At 47.3% G+C, this 21618-nt stretch overlaps 1 protein-coding gene across 2 annotated transcripts in view; it reads left to right on the top strand.

The window, feature by feature from the left end:
• Positions 1–511: 511 nt before the first annotated feature.
• C29H6orf89 (chromosome 29 C6orf89 homolog) overlaps positions 512–21618 on the top strand; it is a 21560-nt gene continuing 453 nt past the window's right edge. Inside the window, exons 1-7 of one of the 2 annotated variants that reach the window (XM_049832665.1) lie at positions 512–619; positions 5433–5640; positions 6902–7067; positions 18580–18734; positions 19057–19178; positions 20425–20551; positions 21256–21379. In XM_049832665.1, coding sequence (XP_049688622.1) covers positions 5452–5640; positions 6902–7067; positions 18580–18734; positions 19057–19178; positions 20425–20551; positions 21256–21379 — 883 coding nt within the window. In that variant the 5' untranslated portion in view covers positions 512–619; positions 5433–5451. Of the gene's footprint in view, positions 620–1712; positions 1791–5432; positions 5641–6901; positions 7068–18579; positions 18735–19056; positions 19179–20424; positions 20552–21255; positions 21380–21618 lie in introns of those variants that run through there. The other variant, XM_049832664.1, reaches the window with a different exon arrangement.

The raw sequence follows: 21618 nt of genomic DNA, 5'->3' as shown, positions 1-21618 counted from the left end.
GATCAAGGTCTGAGATATTAATAGCAACAGGGAAGCACATATTTGTTTGGACCACAGGAATTTTTTTAAAAACAGGTTGTTTCCCTTCGAGCCGTTTGTAATTCCTCAGGGCGCTCCGTGAGAATCAGCAGAGCTGCTCCAGCCAAGCCAAGATTGCAGAAGATCTTAGATACCAGCCCAAAGTCAGCAGGCGTTTACCACCGTCTGGTTTTGATGCATCTACCTTGAAAGCAGAGAACCCGGGTGAGCTCCTGGCAAGCTGGAACAAATCATCGGCCAAAGCTTTCAGTGCCCCAGCCACTGGGTCTTGGGTCTCGCCCAGCAGCATGCCCCAGAGTTTCAAAACATTCCCCTCAAAAGGCAGTAAAATCGGGATGCGGAGACTGTCCCGCTTCCCACGCTGGGATTGACAGGGCAGGAAATTCAAACCTGATAAGAGGAAGTACTTTTTCTCGCAATGTTTAATTAAACTGCAGAATTCATCGCTGCAGGAAGTTGTTGAGGCCGAGAACTTAAACAAGGCTGAAAAGGAACCGGAGAGATACCAAAAATGCCTGCCACAGCCGCAACCGACAGCTGACTCCGAAAATGCATTTAATTGCCTGTGTCTGAGAGCTGGGTGAGGCTGAGAGCCTTTGCTCCTGCTTTCTTCTGAGCTTTTCATGCTGGGGGTGGCTCTGGGGACGTCCACTTGCTCCATCTCCTAGCCCTTTACTCCTGGAAGCCTTTCCCACGCTTTTTAGGGGGTTAACACCCCATGCACGGTCACTGCTTGTCACAAATGCAGCTCAGCAGAGCTGGAGGAGGTAAATGGGGCTGATGGGGGGGGCTGTAGGGGGTGATAGGTGGGTGCTGTGGGGGGATGCTGGAGACTTAGGGAGTGCTTGGGGGTGGAGAGGGGGGCTTGTGGATGCTGTGGGATCTGGTTATCAAAGAATTTGAGGGTGCTGTGGTTTCCAGGGGGTGCTGGGGGTGGTGGTGCTGTGGGCTCAGGCAGGTACTGGGGAGGGGGTCTCTTAAGGTTACGGGGGTGGGTGTCTGAGGGTGCTGGGGATTCAGGTGGGTGTTGGGGGTGTCTTAAGGTGCTGGGGGCTCAGGTAGACGCTGGGAGGGGTCTTAGGGATAGCGTGGGGGTGCCTGAGGGTGCTGGGGGCTCAGGTCATTGTTGGGAGGGTGTCTGTGGATAATGGGAGGGTCAGGCAGGTGCTGGGGGGGTCTCAAGGTGTTCGGGGGCTCAGGTGGATGCTGGGGGGTGTGGTGGGTGTCTTAGGGTTCCTGGGGAGGTCTGAGGGTTTTGGGGGGGAGGTCAGGCAGGAGGGTGCTGAGGGCACAGGTGGGGTGCTGGGGGGGGGACTCTTAGTGTTCGGGGGGGGGGGGGTGTCTGAAGGTGCTGGGGCTTCAGGCAGGCGCTGGGGAGGGGGGGGGGGGGGTTGAAGGTAGTCATGGACTCAGGTGGGTTGTCTTAGGGGTTCGGGGGGGTCCTCCGTGTTCTGGGGTCAAATGGGTGCCGGGAGTCTCAGGGGACTCTGGGCTCCGGTGGGTGTCGGCGGGTCTCAGCCCTCGGGGGGGGGGGGTGGATGCTGAGGGGGGTCTTAGGAACACCGGGGGGTGTTCCGGCTCTCGGGGGGTCTCGGGGTGCCGGGGGCGGCCCCAGGCTGGGCCGGGCCATGGCGGAAGCAGGAAGCGGCGGGGCGGCCCGGCCCCTCGGCCCCCCGCGTCCCGCCTCCATCGCGGGCGGGAGGAGCCCGGAGCCGGGCGGCGGAGCGGGGCAGCCGCCGGGCGGTGCCGGGGTGAGGCCGGGGGCGGTTGAGGGGGGACGGGGCTGGGGGGGGGACGGGTGTAGGAGGACCGGGCCGGGCCTCGGCCCCTCACGGTGGGCCCGGGCCTGGGGGGGAGGGGGGGAGTGTGCTCCGCGGGGCTGGCGGGGTTCCCCGGGCCTCAGCGAGGCCCTCGCCAGGCGCCCAGCTGAGGGGGTGGGGGCTCTTTTCTGCTTCATTCTATTGATTTAAAAAAAAAAAAAAAAAAAAAAATAATCCTGGCTGGAGCTCCCCTGCCTCAGAGACAAATGAGGGCGATGCCGCCGGCCTGTGGTGGGGTGCAGGCCCCTCTCCGGAGGGTTTTTAGCCCAGGGCTGGGACCTGACCCGCCTGAGCAGGGCCGAGGAAAGCAGCGTAAACGGTGTTAAAGCAGAGGAGAATGTATTTGTATTTATATCGCTGTTTCAGGTTCAGCAGCAAGGCGAGCAAGCTTTCCCTTTTAAAGACTCCTCCGACAGCGTTTCTCTCTAAATATTTAGCTTTCAAAAAAGCCTGGCTCCGAACACCCTGCCGGGTTTGCGGGTAGAACTGGGCACTTGGGTGGAAACCCTTCAGGCCGAGAGCCGTCGCTATTTACGTTTGTGGAGAGAGCTGCTTATTCCTGCCAGGGTGGTGGAGTTCATAAAAAAAATAGCAATAACATATGGGTTCCCTAGTTTAAAAGGCCTGTCTCTGAGGGGTTGCTGTTTGCAAGGGATAAGACTTGCTCAGTATGTGTGTGTGACAGCGAAGCTGGTACAGTAGTCTGTTGTTATTATTTTGTCAGTTGTATTGTGGCGATAGGAAGGGAAATAATGGGTTGTTATTTGTTTTTTAAGGCCTCATCTGTTCTCAAAACAATGTGGGAGCATAATGCCTTACTTCCTAGCTGAGGGCTTGGGTTACTCTTGAGTTTGTCAAGGAGCTGCATTGGGTTTTTAATGTCTGTGACTTGCAGGGGTTGTCTACAGAGGTGTTTGCTCAGAGTTGAATACAAATGTAGAGGAGGGAGAACTGGGATGTATCTCGGCATTTTATCATAGTAGGATGCTTCTGCTGTTTGGAAAGGGGGAAATGACCGTGTTTGACAGCATTTCTGTAGCGATAATTGTTTTAAGTGGTTCCAGGCAGATCCTGCAAGCAGGGGAAGCTTGCTGAATCTGCTGGAATTTGGCATTGGAGAGCTTCACAGGCAAAAGCTTTGGCACACAGGAGCCAGAGGAAGCTAGATAACCTTTAAGACCATTTAGTGCACCAGTTGCAGTGTCAAGGCAACTAGAGTAATCATAAAAGCTGGGGGAAAGAAAAAAAAGTATTTAATATCCTTCAGATGTGCTGGCTTTTGCTTGTTATATGAATCAGGGTATTACATAAATGAAAGAGTTAGTAAAGCAATGTATTGTTTTTATAGAGTCAAGTGCATGCCAGGTGCTTTACAGATGAGAAGAAAAGGTTCCTGCCTTGGAGACCTTATGATCCATAATGAGATATTATTGATCAAACCTGCTTTGGGGCAGCTTTGCTAGCCCATGGGGCTGCTCAGGTGGTAAGATCTGGGACAAATATTTGCATGGAACACAAGGAATGTCAGTAGAACAGGGCCAGGAGCTAATTAACCTGGCAATGTAGTGCAGCATGTTCTCATTGTGTGCTTGGGGTTAGGTTTTAATTTGGCATTTTACTCTTTTGGTGTTTCTAAGGCTGTGCGTCGAAATTTGACACTAATGTTAATGTAACATCTGACATTAACTGCTTGAGTTGTATGCTTAGGCAGCTGCTGACCAAACAAATAGGGGCTATTTTTCAGCCAGATAATTTTCCTCATCTGATTCACCATGTGACCACATAAACAAATGTGCAAGAGCACAACAGGGGGTTGATCCTGGGGGGAGAGGAGCAATTGCTGAAACTGGTAGTCCTGTTGAAAAGTGGGGTTTTTTTCTGAACCTACACCCTAGGATTGCAGAAAAAAAAAGATATTAAAAATGCCATTGCTTGAGTTCTGACTTGTAGGAGCCCATGGTTTAGGGAGAAAGCTGTTGGCCAGTTCTTTAAGGCAAATCAGGTTTCAAGTTTGGCTGCCTAACAAGAGAATCTTATTTCTTGATATGTATATATACGTACATTTATGGCTGATTTGTCCTGTGGGAGCAACCTGAATGAGTTAGAACAGAGCAAGTCTTAAGTTTAGGTAGCATGTTATGCAGTGCTTGTCAGCCTGTTCTCAAGTGAGCAAAACAGATCTGTGCTTTTAAAATGCAGGCAGTGCTGTGAGGTGTGTGCAAGAAGACCCATGTAAATAGTTACACAATTCTTGCAGTACAGCGACAGACTTCATGGAGCCAGGTGGTGAACTGGGTGAAGCAGCACACAGGATTCACGAGCTGGTTCCTGGTGTCAGGTGGTACTTGGAGCAAAAGGGAGACAGAGGCCCAATTTCCATTTTCAGCTGTGAGCTGGATGTATCGGTCATGCTTCTTGTGTTTTTACGTGATGGTCCTCAGTCTGTGCTTTTAGGGTATTGCATTGCTAAACTCTTGTCTCCCAAGAAAGTTTGGTCGTCCCAGTTTGATCCAGGTTTAGAGTTTTCCCAGCTCAGAAACAAGAAGCAAAACGAGACCTCACAGATGCTCCCTTTTCCCCAGCAGTGTTTTTCCGAGGTGAAGTGCCTCTAACAATGGGATTCTCACGCTGGCAGCTATTAGCTTGTCCAGCAATTTCTTTGCATCTTTTCTTCAGCCCATCTGCTGCTCTTCGTATTGCGAGGCTCTGCCTTTGTGGCAGACAGGGGGAGTGGTAGAGGAACACATTTCTTTTTTCTGGCATCTTAATGTTGATCGCTCATAGGTGTGTTCTTACAAGCTTCCCTGTTGAAATTTCGTGGTGGGAAATAATTTTCTGTCAAATGCCATTTTGTTTCTGTCTCACGTTCACAATGCAATTCTTGCTGCAGTATTTACTAATGTGGCGTTTCTGTGTGTGAATGACCTGCAGGCAAACTTTCAGAGGAACGTAGGAGCTTTTGTTGCCTGCAGAGCATGCTGCTATCACATTACTGTTACTCAATAATCAGTTGGCCTGGACATTAGGTTGCGAAAATTTCAACAAATTGTAAACTGTTGGACTTTGCCCCACACATACTGCTTATTTCTCTGTCCTGTTCCTATTGCTGACAGGGGATTTAATGAAAACAAATCTACATTAAAATAAGCAACTAAAATTATAGTGCAGGAGAGCTTAGCTTGGCTAGTGTGTGTGATGATCGGCTTTGTATTGCTGTCTGTTGTACTTGGTAAGCAATCGCTTTATGGGATGGATTCATTTGGAATAGATGAATAAATGGAGTTTCACTGATTTCTGGGAGGCTTTGTTCATTTACATAAGCTGCAAATCTCAGCTGGTTCCTCTCTTGTCAGGAAATTTCACGGCTTCTTTCCGTCTCCAGGAGATATTGAATCAGCAGAGACTATTAGGACTGCAGCTAAATGTTGTGCCTTTGGCTGCAAACAGGTTTGCTCCAGAGAAGCCTTCCTCCTTGCCTAGACATTGCGATATTCCTGTGTCCTCTCTGCACATGCTGTGTTGAGCTGTATGGCTGGAGTATGCTTTCTGTTAACATACTGAATCTCCCCACAGGGATTTTTCATTGGAGGCCATGGAGCTTTCGGCCAATGAGCTCAGCATTTATGACAAGCTATCAGAGACAATTGATCTAGTGAGGCAGACTGGCCACCAGTGTGGGATGTCAGAAAAAGCCATTGAGAAATTCATCAAGCAGCTCTTGGAAAGAAATGAACCCCAAAGGGGACCTCCACGGTACCCAATCTTAGTGGCTCTCTACAAGGTAAGACGTCTTTTGTGTGTGCACAGACTGAGGGTCAGAGTTTTCCTTTTGCACCTGAGCCTTTTATTTCCCATTGCATTTTCTTGATGAATTTTTCTGAGTTCCTTATTTAAAAAGCTGTGAAATGTAGCTTCCTTCTTTTGTCACACGAGCTGATCTGAAAACAGAAGACAGCTGACCGAGGTTTGAAATTGCTCGTGTGTGTTGAAAGTTTAACATGTCAACACCTTCCTCTCCTTAAATTATTAAAGAATGAGACTTGTATTGATTCTTCAGGCAAACATTCCCAGTGTCAGCACCCTCAGTGGAAATGTGAGGAAGGAGATTCTTAAAGGGTTGAATAATGAAGAAATGCAGGCTCTGATTCTGACCCTGTCACAAGCTTCTTACCTGTCTTTATTCCCTTCTAGTCTATAAAATAAACCTGTTGTCGTGATGCTTGATGCTAGAAAAATGTTTTGAGACCCTTAAGTAAAAGATGCTGTAAAAATTTTGCAAAGTCGATGAAAGGATGCTGCTGTTAAGTAGGTTCGAGATGTTTGCTACAAAGATGAAAAACTTCCCGCTGGCATAATACTCAGTAATATTTTAGTGTCATCTTTACAAAATTTTCATGATGGCTTCTTTTTAGAAAAAAATCCAAGCTTTCTTCTTCACATCCTATAAAAAGCTGTAAAATGAGGCAGGAGAACAGAACACTGGAAATTTGAACTTTCAGCTTCTGTTCTTGTTTTTGCTGTTGATTCACTTTGACTTTGGCCAGGGGGAGAAATGCGTCATGTCATGTCTTTAAGGCTTATTTGGGATTCTGGTATGGAGGAGGGAGCTGGTGCCAGCTCTGCCAAAGTGTTTCGAGGCTTGACGGATGTTTGCAAAAAGCCTTGAAACCTTGTGTAAGAGGTATGGCAGAAGTGCAAGCTTTTATTTGATTAGGTGGGAGGAATTGAAACTATTTGTAGATGATCCTCATTGCTCTGGTGCTGGAATATTTGCAGTGCTAAAATATATGAACAGAGTTGTGTGGCTTGGGTTTGAAGGCTGCTTAATTTAATCCTTGGACAGCCCTAACAATAAAACTGAGTGACAACTCTGTGTATGTAAATAGCATTGCAGTTGAACAAGAAGCCTCAGCAAAAATTTGAGTGTTCATCTTGCAGTGCACAGCCACAACCCTTTGATACCAGCCAGAAGGTGTGTACTGTTCTGAAGACATATCGGCTCACTGCAGTATAATTAATTATCTGCCTGTTTTCTCTCGCAGGGCCTGCTCACCCTGGGATTGGTCTTGCTGACTGTTTACTTCGTGATCCAGCCATACAGCCCACTGCCGCCTGAAGCTCCGCTCTCCAGAGCCCATGCCTGGGGCTCCCTCATCGGTCACATCCGGCTGCTTTCTCTGCCCATTGCCAAGAAGTACATGCTCGAGAGTAAGGAAATTATTTCTCTGCTGTAGCATAAGCCTAACGTTAAATACCAGCCATGCAAATCATTTGAGTGTCTCCCTGGGCACCAAATAGCAAATGTTACTGCCATGGCACCCTGGTTTTCTCTTTTCCTACCACTGTACTTAAAAATAGCATCCTGAATTCTAGCTAGGGCTCTTTCCCTTCTATTCATTGGGGCTGAAGCTGATTTTATCTCTAACTTCATAATTTTGTTCTTGCACATTCTCTTTTCCTTGCTTTTAACACCTCGGGTTTTTTCTTCCACAAGAGTTCCCCTTCCTCTAAAAATCTCTGCAGTTCTGAGAATCATACTAAGATAGCTATGCTGGGTAAATGTCAACTTTTATTTTTTCTGAGTAAGCAGGCAAAACCAGTTTTGTCAACCAAATCTTGATCTGTGAGCAAAGTATAGAAACCTCAACATGCAACCCAGGTTTAAGGAAGAGTAGTTTTTCCCAAGTGGCATGTTGGGAAAGGACTGTGGGCTTGAGAGCTATGGTGTTTATAGCAGTTAACGTAATGTTAAGGGTAATATGTGTGTGAGGAAGCTAGATAAGTGGCTCTCTAATGAGGTGGTCCCATTATGGGAGAGGAACATAATAGATTTTCCTAGACTGTCATAATAGAAATGGAAAAGTCTGAGTATTTGTCATTCTTGGTTAATCATTTCCACTGACTTAGACTGGCAAATGGGTGTAAGCATGGGCTCTGCCTCTTTGATAAAATACAAAGACTGTCAGTAATGATAAAGCTGTGAATTATTTTGAGCGGGGATGTGGCACAATGTTGATCGTCTGTCGGCTCACTGTAAAAACAAACTCCTGTATCCATGCCCTCGATGGGTTTATATTTAGCTTCGGCAGCTCATTGTGTTGGACTTGTCTGTTCTGGCTCTGACCTTCCTGCCGTAACTAAAAAGGGCTCCCTGAAATGCCAGCGCTGTGCTGCATTTTCTCTGTGTGTCTCCCTCTCTTCCGCTGACACGTGGGATTTCTGTTGATTCGGGTTTGTATGGGTGGGACGGGGTATCCCCCATTGTTCATCTCTTTCCTTAAAACACTGGGATCTCTTGCAGGGAGGAAAAAACAAAGGCGAGGAGATGGCTCTGATAGCCACTTGACATTAGTAGCCTGCCTGTCTAATGCATTTCAGCATTGACATGAGTCTGTGCACACCCCTCTGCTTCTGTGTGGGGAAGGAAACCAACAGGGATTTTAATGCTCATATTTGTTCAGTGAAATTTTGTTCAGAAAGTTGACAGGTTCTTCCTTAAGATGCCGCAGGGTCCCCTTGGATGAGGAGAGCCCAGGGAGATTCCTTGGGACAGCAAAAGGTTTATAGGACAAGGGCTGCCTGAAATAATGAGTATCTTGCTGTGAAGAAGAGCAGGAGCAAGTCTGGGCTACTGATGGGAACACCAGCTGAATAGGAAGGAGATCAGGAAACATGCAAAGGAGCAGGGGAAAAGGGAAGGATGGATGGAGAGGAAGGATCCGAGGTTGTTGTTTAAATGCATATAAAATCCCTCATGCCTCCAGGAGTCCCGGAAATCTGAAGTGATGAGCAATAGGGTGGGCAGCAAGCCAGCTCTGGGGAAAGGAGGGGAGGTACAGAGGGGATAAGGCAGTTCCCGCTCTGTTTTTCCAACAGTATTAGGTTGTGGTGGAAACCACAGCGTGTCCCAGTTATTAGATTCGCTAGGGATGGCTGGAGTAACTTTGATCCTGCCTCAGCAAAAGGAACTGGACTAGACCCTGGCTATTTGAATGGGACAGTGCAGCACCCAGCCTGAACCTTGGCTGGGTTCCTGTGGGAATCCCTCATGTCCTGGCTTCCCAGCGGGCAGCTGTGGCTACAGGGGCTGTCGCAGCAGCACTGGTGTCAACTTCACAGCCTGCTGCTGAGTGGACCGTGGTAAAGCCATCCGGTAGGGATCCAGATGAGAGAGTTTCATGGCGTGGGGCTGAGTGGTCTCCTGAGCTCTCTTTCAGCCTGGCCTTGTGCATGATGCAACATCTTGCCCTTAATTTTGGCCTTGTAATTTTGGCTTTGTGGTCTGCTGAAGGGAGGGGGTAAAGCTACATCTTGATGTCCTGATTGTTGATGCGAGCACTAGGCTGGAAGTTCTTGCAAGCAGGTCTGGTGTTCTCCAGTGCATGCTTGCATAGGAGAAGGTGCTGTGCAAGGAGGCTGAGCAGCAGAGAAAACCACTAATGAAGGGACTCAACGCACAGGCTCCTCTTCCTTTCTCTATGTAGATCCTGGTAGATGAAAATTTTGAGGGGGCTGAGGATGAAACTTGGAGCTTGCTGTGCTTGGGCACCAGTTCAAATCCAGCTTGGGCTGTTCTTGTTGAAAGCCACCTGTTAGCAGTTTGGAGGCTGCCTTGGCCCACCGGCAGTGCTGGCAGACTTCCCCCGGCTGCGCCGCCCAACATGGTGTGGACAAAGCCCGGCCGTGGTGAGCGTGGGCGCATGGGTGGTCCGGTTTGCTTCTTCCGGGCCTGAAGCCGCCTGGGCAGGCAGGGGCAGCCTACCTGTGTGAGGCTGCGGTCTGTGGCCGTGCTGTCCCTCCTGAGCCTGCTCAGGGAGTAGTGGGCTTGGGGCAGCTTTCCTGTCTCCAGGAGTGCAGGTTGGAGCCCGGTCCCCTGGTAGATGTGGGCTGAGCAGCCAGGTTTGTGTTGCAGAACAAGAGGAACTTGGATGCCTGGTTTTCCCTGAGAGCCAGAGCCCCATGCCAGAGTGGTGGTGATGCTTTGGGAGGAGCAGGAGTGCAGGATATGGCTCCCCTCTCCCTCTGGCTCAGGGTGACCTGCCTTCACTCTCACCTTCATCCTCACCCCTTCCACCCAAAGAGCTGTGCTGGGGATGACAAGGGCTGCCTGTCTGTCAGTGGCTGTGGGTGGACCTTTGAGTGGCCGAGGTGAGGAGGCAGTGTCTGCAAAGCGCTCTCTTGCGTTAAGTTTGTAGGATTAGGTCCAAAGTAAATTTCCTTTTTGCCTGTCTCTGCTCTGTTGCTTGCCGGCTTTCTCCCCCGGATCAATTCCCATATTAAAACTAATGTTCCCACCCTTTGTTTCTACAAAGCTGACTCTTAGACCCCTGGGTTTGGCATCTGTGCCTTTTTTTCAGCTGTTTTCCCAGGGCTAGGAACCAAGGTCCCTTCGGCTGGGGAAAAGTTCTGCGGAAATGTGGTTTGCATTTGCTCTTCCTGAGCTCATGTTTACACAGAGCTTGTGAAAGCCCCGGTGCTGGGTCACACTGCCTGCTCCAGGCTGGGGGAAACACCTCTCACTGCTGCAGCGTGCAGCTGTTAGCCGGGTAGATCAGCACTTCATGTAGCCCTGAGGGAGGTGATGGGTTTGCAGACCTCTGGACTCTACCTGCTATAAGGAACACAGTGGATTTTGGGTGAGCATGTGGCTTAACTCAAGGGTCTCTAGTTCTATTCCAAGGAGAAAGTAGGGCCTATGTAATCTGGATTCGTCTTCTCTGACATAGGCTGGGATGGACAAGTTATACACTCTGTGTTTTCTCTGCTGCAAAGTAGGGGTATGAGTACTTCCCTCTCCCCTGCAAGCATTAGGAAGTAATATAATGAGCTAAGTCTGTAGTTATTGGAGCCAAATGAAAAGGGTTTTTTCTTTTTTTTTCTTCTTTTTTTTAACCAAAGTTTTAAAACCATAATGGTGATCACTCTATCTGTTTTTCAGTGGTTCTTCCCTTCACAACTGTGTGACATCCTTCTAGCTTTGTTACTGTCTAAATATGAATTTTGATGTCAGCTGGTTGATAACTGTTCCCCGCTAGCCACATAGAGCAATGAACGTGATGAGCAGAGCATTAAATTGCTCACATGTTAACTTGTGTGTCTGTCCATGGTAAGTTCAGTCCTTGCAGCTCAAAAACCTCAGCAGAGCAGGTTGGTCAGTGGCGAACAGGCTCTCGTCCAACAACATGACAATTTGCACGTTGTGCTGATAGGGGTTTATAATGACCTCAAGGAAAATCCAGCTTTGCTTCTAATAATGAGACCCGGTCCTGACCACGTACATCCTACAGAGTTCAAAATCAACTGGATCAGTAGCTGCTCAGCACGCCTAAAATCAGACACAAGCACCCATGTAGCTCAGTGTTGGAAAAGGGATCCTGTGCAAGTTACCCCCAGCTTGGAGAAGACTCCTTGTGTTAAATACTCCCTTTTGCCTAGACCAGTAGGGCTAGAATGATGTTTATAGGTTTTATACATAATCTATTTTAGAGAAGGGAACCCTACTGGAGGAACCCTGCTGGAGGAGCTGTGTTTAAGCAATACCTTGCAAATGGCCTGTCACTGCCATGTCCCAAGGCCTGCTGGTTGTGAGAGCTATATGTGGGGATGGGTCACAGCAGTCTGGGTTACTGGGAGAGGACAGCAGCCTCTGCCTCTTGGCTGGCCAACTTCAATTTAGTTGGAGGCTTGCCTTGGCAGCTGGCCAGGTCCTGGCTTCCTTCTGATCTTAACCCTTTGCAGGCAGCCTGTGATGGGCCAGCCACAGACATGTTTCTCTCCACTTCTCACACTCGTCTCCTCCCCTCTTACTGTAGCCCTGAAGTGTGTTTATCATTGGGGCAGCTCTGTGCAGAAAGGGAGCATCCAGCATGCCCATCTTAAATGAGGGAGAGTGGACTTTCTGCTTTTTGAGTGCAATGTGGGCTAAGCACCCAGGTATTCAGCCAGCCTTTCCACATGGGTTTTGCAGCCCAGGCTGCATCTGACCTGCTGGGTTCAGTGATGCGTGAGCCAAAGCAACCTGGGCGCCCACTCTGAATGAAAGGGTTGCACAACAAGGCTGCTTGGGAGGTAAAGCAGGATCTGTTTCCTAACTTCTTGCTGCCTTCAGCATGGCCTTCTCCTCTTGCTCACAAAGGATCTCACTTTTTTTCCCCAAAGCAAAGTCAAGCTGGCTTGCTTTTGTGTTTGTGCATATTCTCATGCACCTGCTCCAGGGGCTGGAGCATTTTGTGGTGGGTGTGAGCATGATGTGGGTTGCAGCACTGTGCAGGGCTCCATCGCTGTACAGCTGCCAGTTTATCTGATCTTTTGTGTGTGTGTGTGTATAAACAACCCTTTTATAACCTGAGAGTGACCAACAGATGTGTGTGTTGGCTTGTTCAAAGGGGGGAAAAAAAAGGGCTGACTTTGCAGTGCAGGATGGTGCCAAGCTGTTTTCATATACTGTGTTACTTTGGGCCTCCATTCAGCCAGTGGACTGTTTATTTGGATTTGCTGACAGTAAACAAACTCCAAATCATTGCGGTAATCCGGAACATGAAAAGCTCTTCCTTTTGCTTCTATATTTTGATGCCTCCAGAATTTCTTGTTTCCTCAGTTGCAGACCAAGTGAATTCTCGCTTTGGGTTTATTTCCCTGGAAAGAGTGTGCCATATGTGGCGTGTTGCAGAGGTATTCAGCAGCCTAGCAGAGCCCTGTTTGCAGTAGTGACATGGATATGTCAAACCTTTTACAAACTGAAGCCACTGTCGGGCAAGTGGCAGCAACTGGGAGGGATTTGTTTCAAAAGCGTGCTGTTCCTCCAAGCCAGATTGCTCACACAGATACTGCCAGAGCAGCACAAGCTGTCTTCTAGGGCACGTAACCAGAGGTGCAGGCTGGAGTGGACTGGAGGCTTTCCTGACAGCTTGGTCTCTGCTTTCAGTTTTCCAGATTGGTAGGTGCAGGTTTCTCCTGGAAATAATGCTCTTTTGCCCCAGTGGACTGTGAGTTCCTCTTGGGCTAGGCTGAGCAGACTTGATTTCACAATGTCTGGTTGGATCAAAATAATTTTTGTGCTTTGCTAGAGATTGACTAATCATCCTTCCGTTGTTTGACCAGCCGTTACACATTAGCGAGATGAATGAGTAGTTCTTGGAGTTGTTGACTCTTTACCCAGAACAAAAATAAGGGTTTCTCCATGGGTTTATTTGTAGCTGTTATTTTGTTACTAGCTGTTCCTAAAAATGCTATGAACCAGGACTGGGAGGTACTTTCTGCTGCTGGCATACAGAGCTACAAAAAAGGGCAGTAAGGGAAAGAGGTGAGGATCTTGTGCTGAACAGGGACCCTCTTTGTTCTATATATTTAAAGCCCCGCTGTAATGCATTCCTTAAGGAGGACTTCCACACTGTAATTAATAAGCACTCCTTATGATTCCTGTCTGACTTACTCAAGCACCCATCAGTTTAGTCTGACTTTGACATAACATAAGCGATCAAATTAATTTTTAGCCTAGTGAAAAATTTCAGCAAGATGGAGCTTGGGAAACGTTGCTTTTGCAACAAAGTGCTCTGAATGTCTCCTCTGAACTGTGCCACACAGAGCTCTTAATTTCTACGTCTGTAAAGTAAGAATAATGACATTTACTCATGTCATAGATTGTGATCATGAATTGATGTCTAAATTGCTTTGATTTTTTAAAATACTGTTTCATCTTTCTATAAAATCTGGGAAGGGGGGTGTGGTGATAAGCATATTCTGCTGCAATGACATAGCACGACAAGTAACAAGCTGTTTACTTGAGGAGTATAGTATCTGTAAATCTGCAGTGGTCCCAACGCAGCAAGTGGCTAGTCATATCTCAGGAGCAAGAATAACCTGGCCTGCATATTCTTTGGCTGTCAAAGCAATAACAGTAGGCTATGAGCTGCAACTTCGCTTTAAGGTTAAGGGCTAGAGTTTGCAAATTCCTGTCCTTAAAATAATGGAAACCAGGAAAACTGTAAAATCCCAGCATCTGGAAGCTAGATATTTCCAACTGGAGGGAGAGCTGCAGCCCTTCTGTGGTGAAGGTAATTAGACATCAGAGCACTGAGGATTTCGTGGCCTGTTTGTCACTGGGAATCTTAGAGGTAGGATTGAATGTCTCTTAAAAAGCTCTGTCCTGCGTCAGCCGTAAGAATCAGCTTGTAGTTGGGCTTTTGCTATGAAAACGAACAGAGCAGGTAAGTATCCCACGGGCTGTCAGGTGCATGTCTGTAAAGGTCCCTTTGGCTGAAGGGAAAGTGTGGTCACAGACAGCAGAGCGTAGGCTGAGGTCTTAATCCTTTCCTTTGAAGCATCTCTTCAGATCCACCTTGAAAAATTCCCTGACTTTTACAAACGTGCAGCTGTGGGGAGACATTGTAAAAGTGGAGATCCATTGTAAAAGTGGAGATCAGCATCTTCTCATTGTTGGATCTAGCACGTAGGAACAAGAAGGTTGTGGCTGTCAGTGCAGTGCCATAAATGAGTCACTGGGTCGGGCCTGGGTGAGTCCACCACCATCCTGAGCTTACCTTTGAATTGGCCAATGTAGAGTTGGTCATGCTTTTTGAGAGCCCTGAGGTTTACCTGCTGACCTACCCTGATTACAAGTATTTTTTTAGGTTTTGATGGTACATTGGATCAAAAGGGAGGGACAGTCCAAAAGTGTTGTGGGTGTTGATGGAACAGCCAGGCTTGTACAATGGACCTACAAGAAAGGACAGAGAAATGTCTTGTGAATATTCAGTGCACAAGCCAGTGTTTCTTGAGAGCCCTGAGTTCATCCGCCAGTGTTTCTTGAGAGCCTTGAGTTCATCCTTGGCTTGCTGAAGTTACTTGAATACTCCTAGCACTGATCCCTAGTGAGGTATGTGGTAGGACTGGGGAATAGTGTCATCCTCAGAGGAATCAGGGATTTGGAACCAACCTTTGCAGATTGTGGAGCTGCTCCGTGCATTAGACAGCCCTCTGGGGAGCTTTCTTCTAGTTATTGTGGGTGATGGTAGCAATAACCCATAAGGACAGAAGACCTGGGGGATTGCAAAGCCCTGGGGGAGTCCCCCTTCCCCAGGACCAGACTTCCCTGTCACTTGCCTGCAGGAGATTTCTTCAGCCGTGCAGTCCTGAGTGCTGGGGAGTAAACCAGCTTGGTGGGGACCCAGCAAGCTGCCTCACCACCTGCAGTTCTACATGCAGGAGGCTTTACGTTTTCAACGCTTCGTTAGGGTCAGGAGCAGCCTTTGGCTTGGCTCTGTGTGTCTTGCAGGAGCAAAAGGTCCCCCTGCTATGGGCTTCCTTTTGAACCTGCTGCAGCAGCAGACTGTTTCGCTCTCCATATGGTCCCTAAAGAGACCAGCGCTGTTGCCGAGATCCTGCTCTCAGATCTATGTGGGCAAGTTTCCATAAGTTTTATTGCTTCACTGCAACGGGCAGAAGCAGGGCCAGGTCTTCTCAATAACCTCTTAGCTTCCAATCTGATTGTCCACACCCAGCATCTCTGGGGTTGTGTGCACACACCCCTCTGTAGTTCTGGGGACAGCAAAAAAACTTGGGAGATCCTCTCTGAAAATGGCCAAGAAGGGCGGAGTACTCAAAGTGATTGTAAGTTGAAAATTATTTTTCTGCATAGTGGAAAGTACAGTCATAAACTCCTTCTAGCATTAATCATAGACATGCTTTAAGGAAAGTTATCATCTCTTGTTATCTCCAGTGTTAGCAGCTGGAAGTTCCCAACCCTGGCTCTGCTAGGAACTATCCTGACACAAGGGAGAAGACAGCTCTTGTTCTGGAGAGCTCATAAAGCATTAGAGCAAATATTAGGTGGATGTGACCGATGGGGAACTGAGGTTCTGCTTAACAAACTAAAGGCTGCTCCTCAAAGAGAGGTGAGAAAGCACAAGCGTGGAGGAGAGGTTAGTTGGGACTGGCCCACGCTTCTGTCACATAATGGATAGTTGTACGTGTCAATACTACAGCTGCTTTCCTGCACTCAAACTCCACAGGGATAATTGCACAAGCCCAGCACTTTAACATTTGAATGTGAGTGGATGGGACAATCGTGTGACAGCTGCATGTGACGGTTGCAGTGGGGATGAAGAGTGCATCTTTCATTTCAATCTCTGAGCAGACTGTGCGTGCACACAGACAGCGGACTCGACTTAAACCAAAATAATCCTCCAGGGTGTCTGGGCAGGGTGATAATGTAAAAGGAATGCAGGGAGGGTAATCGAAAGAGAGAACAAGCATCCTCAGTAAAACTCCTGCTGTGGTCCCCAGTGTGCAGTTGCGTGCCCTCTCCTCTGTGCATGGTCTCTTCTCCCTCCCTCCCTGGGAAGGGCAGGCGCTTCTTGCTGCCCGTACTTGTCATGCCAGTCACACACATGCTGGTGCACAGACTAACACCCTCAACAATAAATCTAAAAGATTAATTACCAAAAAAAAAAAAAAAAGTCCCACAACCCCACTTGCGGCATTTGAAATGCATCTCAACTGTGCTCCGCTTGGGTTATTCATGGGGAAAAGAAATAACCTCCTGAATTGAGCAGTTGAGAATGCAAATATCCCACCCTCACTCAAAAGAGGAATCAAGCTCTATACTGTCAAGCTGATTAGCATCCTGTTATGTGGGGTACTGCCCTAAGCCCGGAGAGAAAATTTTGGGACAACTGTGCTTAACACTCTGGGATGAGGTTTCTAAGTTTTGCCCAGAGGGAAATTATAGTATTGCTACTCCCTGTATGATGAGAGACCATAAGATATGTTTTCTTGTTCTGTTCATGGCGACTGCCTTTTCTCTGGTGAGGTCTTTCAGCCTTTTGTTTCCTGTCACTGACCAGCTGTTTTTTGTGAGTTGAGTTTTTTTGTTGTTGTAAAATTGAAGCTTTCTACAGGCAGTGGAACAAAGATTTTCTTTTTTCTCTTGTGAGCAGGGAGGGAAAGTACGTTGGAGCAGTTTCTCATGGGAGTGGGACTTCTGCTTGCAATAAGGATTTTACACTTTGTTTTGCTTTTTTACCCCTTTCCCTGAAAGCAGTGTAGATGTGTCTTCCAGATAGACTAGGGATTATATCCTCATCCCTTTTAGTCCATATCCCAGCAGTAGGGTGGGAAATGCAGCATTTGGGAGTTGACTGGAAATATTCAGAAAGAAAAAACCAAAATTAATCCCAGTCTGCTCCTTGTTGTTATGTCTCAATGAACCTAAATCCTCTGTAATATTCCTCATTGCCTGTTGCCAGTGTTGGAGGGAAAAATAAAACGAGCTTTCCTATTAAGTGCTGTTCAGCAGTTATTACCCATGTGCAGGAGCATGAGTGTGGCTGGAAACCATGATGGCAGTAACAAGCAGGGTGTGCGTGGTCTTTTTTTCACCCTGAAAAGCTGCTGTGCATCCTTGTTTCCCAACTTTATTTTTCAGACAGGCTTTACTGTCCCTTCTTCCTCCCCTTTCCTATCCACTCTGTTTTCTAAGTGGGTGGCCTGCAGCAATGTCCAGGAGACATAAGCTGTTTTGACATGTGCTGGCACCGGATGGGACAGGTGGGCCTGTCATGAGGACAGATCTTTGGATGTTTCATGTGAGATGTGTCCCAGACCTTGGGTTTTTCCTAATCCACCCTGATAGATGAGGTGCTTGGGTGGGTTTGCTGCCACTGCCTGAGTTAAACATCTCCCTGTTGGATTAAGGCTGCAGAACCAGGGCTGTCACAAAATTAGACCCATGTTCTTTTAGTGTGGTGGCTGCTCCTGCAGATCCTTTAGCATAGAAATACGTGGGGCATTCAGCGTTATTGGCTCTTGTCCTGTTCACTCAGTGGTGCAACATGTCTTTTCTGTTAATGTTTACTTACTTTTTTGTGCTGGGAGGGCTGTTAAGTTGGAGGAGAGAGGCAGGATATGGGCATCAAGTAATGGTTTCACATAAAAAATTGAATTTTTGAAGATGTAAACATATGCAGTGTTCACTATAGGCCAGTTCAGATGATTGTGGTGTAACAACGATTTCTGACATTTAAAATGGATATAGCTGTGGTCCAGGGGTTCCTTATGCTGGGACTTTTCTCCCCATTTCATCTTCAAGTCAATGCATGGGATGAATGAAAACAGCAGCAGCGCATCTTTGTGAAATCCTGCATTCCCCAGCATCTTCTGCACATCAGAGACTGGGCAAACTTTGCCCAGGACAGAGTATTTCTTAATTAACACCGAGGTGAAGGGAAGGGTAGTGATCTCAGAGATGTCTTAGCAGGGTTCATGGCACCAGTGCTAACCATGTTAGAGTTACTCTTTTAAACCTGGATCTTTTTTTTGTCTTCTGGGTGTCTCCTTGATAACATGTTTGGATTGATCTTTTGCTTGTGGACTTGTTTCAATTTAATTGCACTATGTGTGGTGGTTGCCATCCTTCTGTTGATAATGAAAGGGTGACTTAGCCTGTACGCTTCATATATACAGAGAAGCGGAATTTCCATAAAGCTCTCCCATTTCTCACAGCCCCAAGCTGTATCTCCAAAATCTTCAGCCTGTGCTGGAAATGTTCTGTGATGAGTTCCCGGCCCAGTGAAGCTTGCTCTTTTTGAGTAACTTACAGCCATCGGAAGCTGTAAGAAATCTCAGTGTTTCATGTTAGGGATAATGAGTTTATCATCAAGTCTATCTCCTTTCTGTTTCGCTTTTGGTCTTATTAAACATGCTTCTCTTGTTTCTTTCCAAGAATGCCAGGACTGGTGGGCAGCAGGTTGCAGACAGAACACTTCTATGCTTCCCGCAAACTGCACAGTCTGTTCTGCTGTGAAAAGCCTTCAGATAGTGACAGACTTTGGAGAACTATCAGAAAAGCTCCAGAGGTCTCAGCCTTTTCTAATCAAGGTAATGCATGGATATGTAAGGCTGGATAATTAGTCCAAACTCTTGAATAGCACCAGCCAAAGACCCCTGCCCAGTATTTTCAACACAAACTCAAACTACTGAGGTAGAAAATATATCTAAGAAGACAATGAGGCCCAGTTTAAAGATGTCAGGGGCTGAGGAGCTCACTGCATCCTTAGAAAGTTGTTCCTCTGACTAATTATGGTTGCAAACTTAGCAGTCTAGGTGGCTGTTACTTTTGAATGTTCTTTGGTAGGATGGAAATAGGAGAGGGGAAGAACTGCAGGTGCACAGCTTTTATCTTTGTTTTGTGTTGTTTAAGACAGGGCAGCATCTCTCCTATGAAGAACTGAAGCATTTTCAGTCCCAGGATCCAGACCTGGCAGAGGTTATAATAGAAGAAAATTCAGCTGAATTGTGGAGCTGCCCATTTTTCTTTCCCTGGTGAGTCAAAACCAAAACATGTGATAGATGTATACATCCTTTCTGCAGGGGTGCCCAGGCTTTTTGCTGATGTGAATTACTAGGAGCTTGTAAGTTGCACTTTAACTGGAGGGAAGGGGAACAGGAGTAGGTTACAGGTTTCTCTCTGCCTGCTGGCACTGATTTGATCTAAGCAGAAGACTTTTGCACTAAATATGGAGTGTTGTGGCTGGGACACATTGCTCCCCTTACAAGACAAAAATATCCCAATGATTGCTCAGTCCTGTTCTTCAGGCCATACGTTAATTATCTGGGCTGTGGTCTGATCACCTGAGGCAACTGGTTTACATTTCTAATCGCCTCTGTCTGCTCAGTGGAAAGCCTCCACCATTAGTGTTGACTGAGAAGAGGTGCCATGACTTTTGCAAAACACTGAGAATTAACAGAAAGCTAAGGGATCCTGCAATTTGTGTCTGCTCTCATGCAGGAAAAATGTCCTACGCTGATCCTGGCCCTCTGTTAACTGCACTAAAGCCTTTAGCATGGCTACAAGACATTTGAACAATTCAGAGCTCTCTAAGGTTGAAGAGCAACCCAGTGTGTTAGCCAAGTCTTTTCATGTGGAGAAGAGTGACAAGTAACGTCGGAAGGTGCTACCTGGTGTGGAGCAGGCTCCCTGGCATGTTCGTATGAGCAAAGGAGCAGTGTCCAAGCAGACTTGGGGAAGGGCATGGTGAAGTCTGTGCTTTGGCTAATGCTTAGATGGGATCTTTTGACCCCAGTGCTGGTAGACAGATGATCAGGGTACAGAAGTATTAGTCATGTCAAGCCACTAGACAGAGATGTAAAAATAACAAGCCCCACCCTGCCTTTTCCAGTTACATTCCCTGGCCTAGAGAATAGACTTAGATTCCCCACTGCCTTGCCATGTGGTTTCAGTTATGGTTGTGTATAATGCCACCTCTCTGCATCTTTTGTAATTAATGGATCTGATCAATGACTCAGATTATTTTAAGGGAAGAGGGGAAGGAAATTAACTTTGTTCCCTGTTTACATGGTCCTGCTGCAGGTACTAAGGAAGATATGAAGGAGCACAGGTTTAGAAGCTGAGAGGTCGAATTTTGCTCCTAGCTCCTAGGCGGTAGTCTATCAGCAGGCTGTTTATCAAGCATAAACATTTGTGAAGAGTTTTGATCTTGGAAGTAGCCTTTTAAATACAAGCATTATCATTGGGTGATATTTCTTTAATATGGGTTGTTTTGTTTAGGAACAAATCTGTGAATAAAACTCGGATTCTGCAGGAATTTTTCCCCACTTCCTCTTTGCTGTCCTTCCCCAAGACAGTGTCCCTGGAGAGCTGCTTCCTCATCCGCCATCCAGATTTGGGGAATAAGGTGAGAAATTCACCCCAGAGACATTATCCACTATCTTTGAGTTGTCCTCCAGAAGCTCCAAGTCTTTGGGGGATTTGCAGGATGTTTTCAGCTGATACAATTCTGACAAGAAAGGTTTAGGGTTGTATCCGTTCTGTCCATCCCTGTGTAATGTGGCACCTCAAGGTTGCTGTACCACCCAGAAGCTGTGTCCATTTTTGCGCAAGTGATACACTGCACCCATCTCCCTCAGCAGTTAAGAGATGCCTATGGGGTGTCCCAGCTCCTTTCACATTTATGTCCTGCTCTTGCTCTGTAGTTTGGTGAGGGGATGGTCTTTTTGTGCCCAGTTGGGCAGAATTCATTTAAGAGTTGCATTTTTAGGAGCTGTTCTTGGCAGTAAGTCTCACACATTCTGAGATACCGGCCATGGAGACGTTTCACTGAAGACAGTGACAATTCAGGCTTCTAGCCTGATCTCCTCCTCCGTTTTCTTGTGGGCTTTGTGGGTGTGGAGGGCCTGCATTGCCTTGGACAGAAGAGGGGAGGAGGAGAACCCTTGCATGCAGCTGACCTCAGCTATGATATACTGCTAACTGGGGGAAGCTGCAAACCTATGGTTTGTGCTGTCTCACCTTGCTGCAGGGCAGTGACTTGCCCCTTGTTTGATCAGACAGACTCAAGAAAAACTAGCAAGGCTTTGAAATATTCTCCTCTCATCCTAGAGCTACAGTTTGCACAGCCTCTTTGCTGTTGGAAGCGGACAGCTCACCCTGACTGTTGTACCTCTGGACAAGTGCAGAGGACACTGTGAGATGTTCAAGGTGGAGCTGGAAGCTGGAGATTTGGGTGAGTACCGGTGCTGTGGCATGCAGGGCCTGGGAGATCCCTTGGGGTCAGGAGACTGCTTCCAGCTGGGTCTTTTCTGTCTGACACCTGAGAAGGTGGTGTGTGCCATTACCACCTCCAAACTGGTGTGTGCCTGCTTGTCGCAATAGAGAGGAGTGATCATTCTGGACTGGGAGTTTGTGGCCTGAACACAAACAGGATACCATGAGATGCTCAGTATAAAAACTGAGCAGTATGGG

The sequence above is a fragment of the Accipiter gentilis genome, chromosome 29 (assembly GCF_929443795.1).
Source record: "Accipiter gentilis chromosome 29, bAccGen1.1, whole genome shotgun sequence".
NCBI lineage: Eukaryota > Metazoa > Chordata > Aves > Accipitriformes > Accipitridae > Astur > Astur gentilis.
Note: the sequence above shows the minus strand (reverse complement) of the source record. Positions and strands in the feature narration are given on the sequence as shown.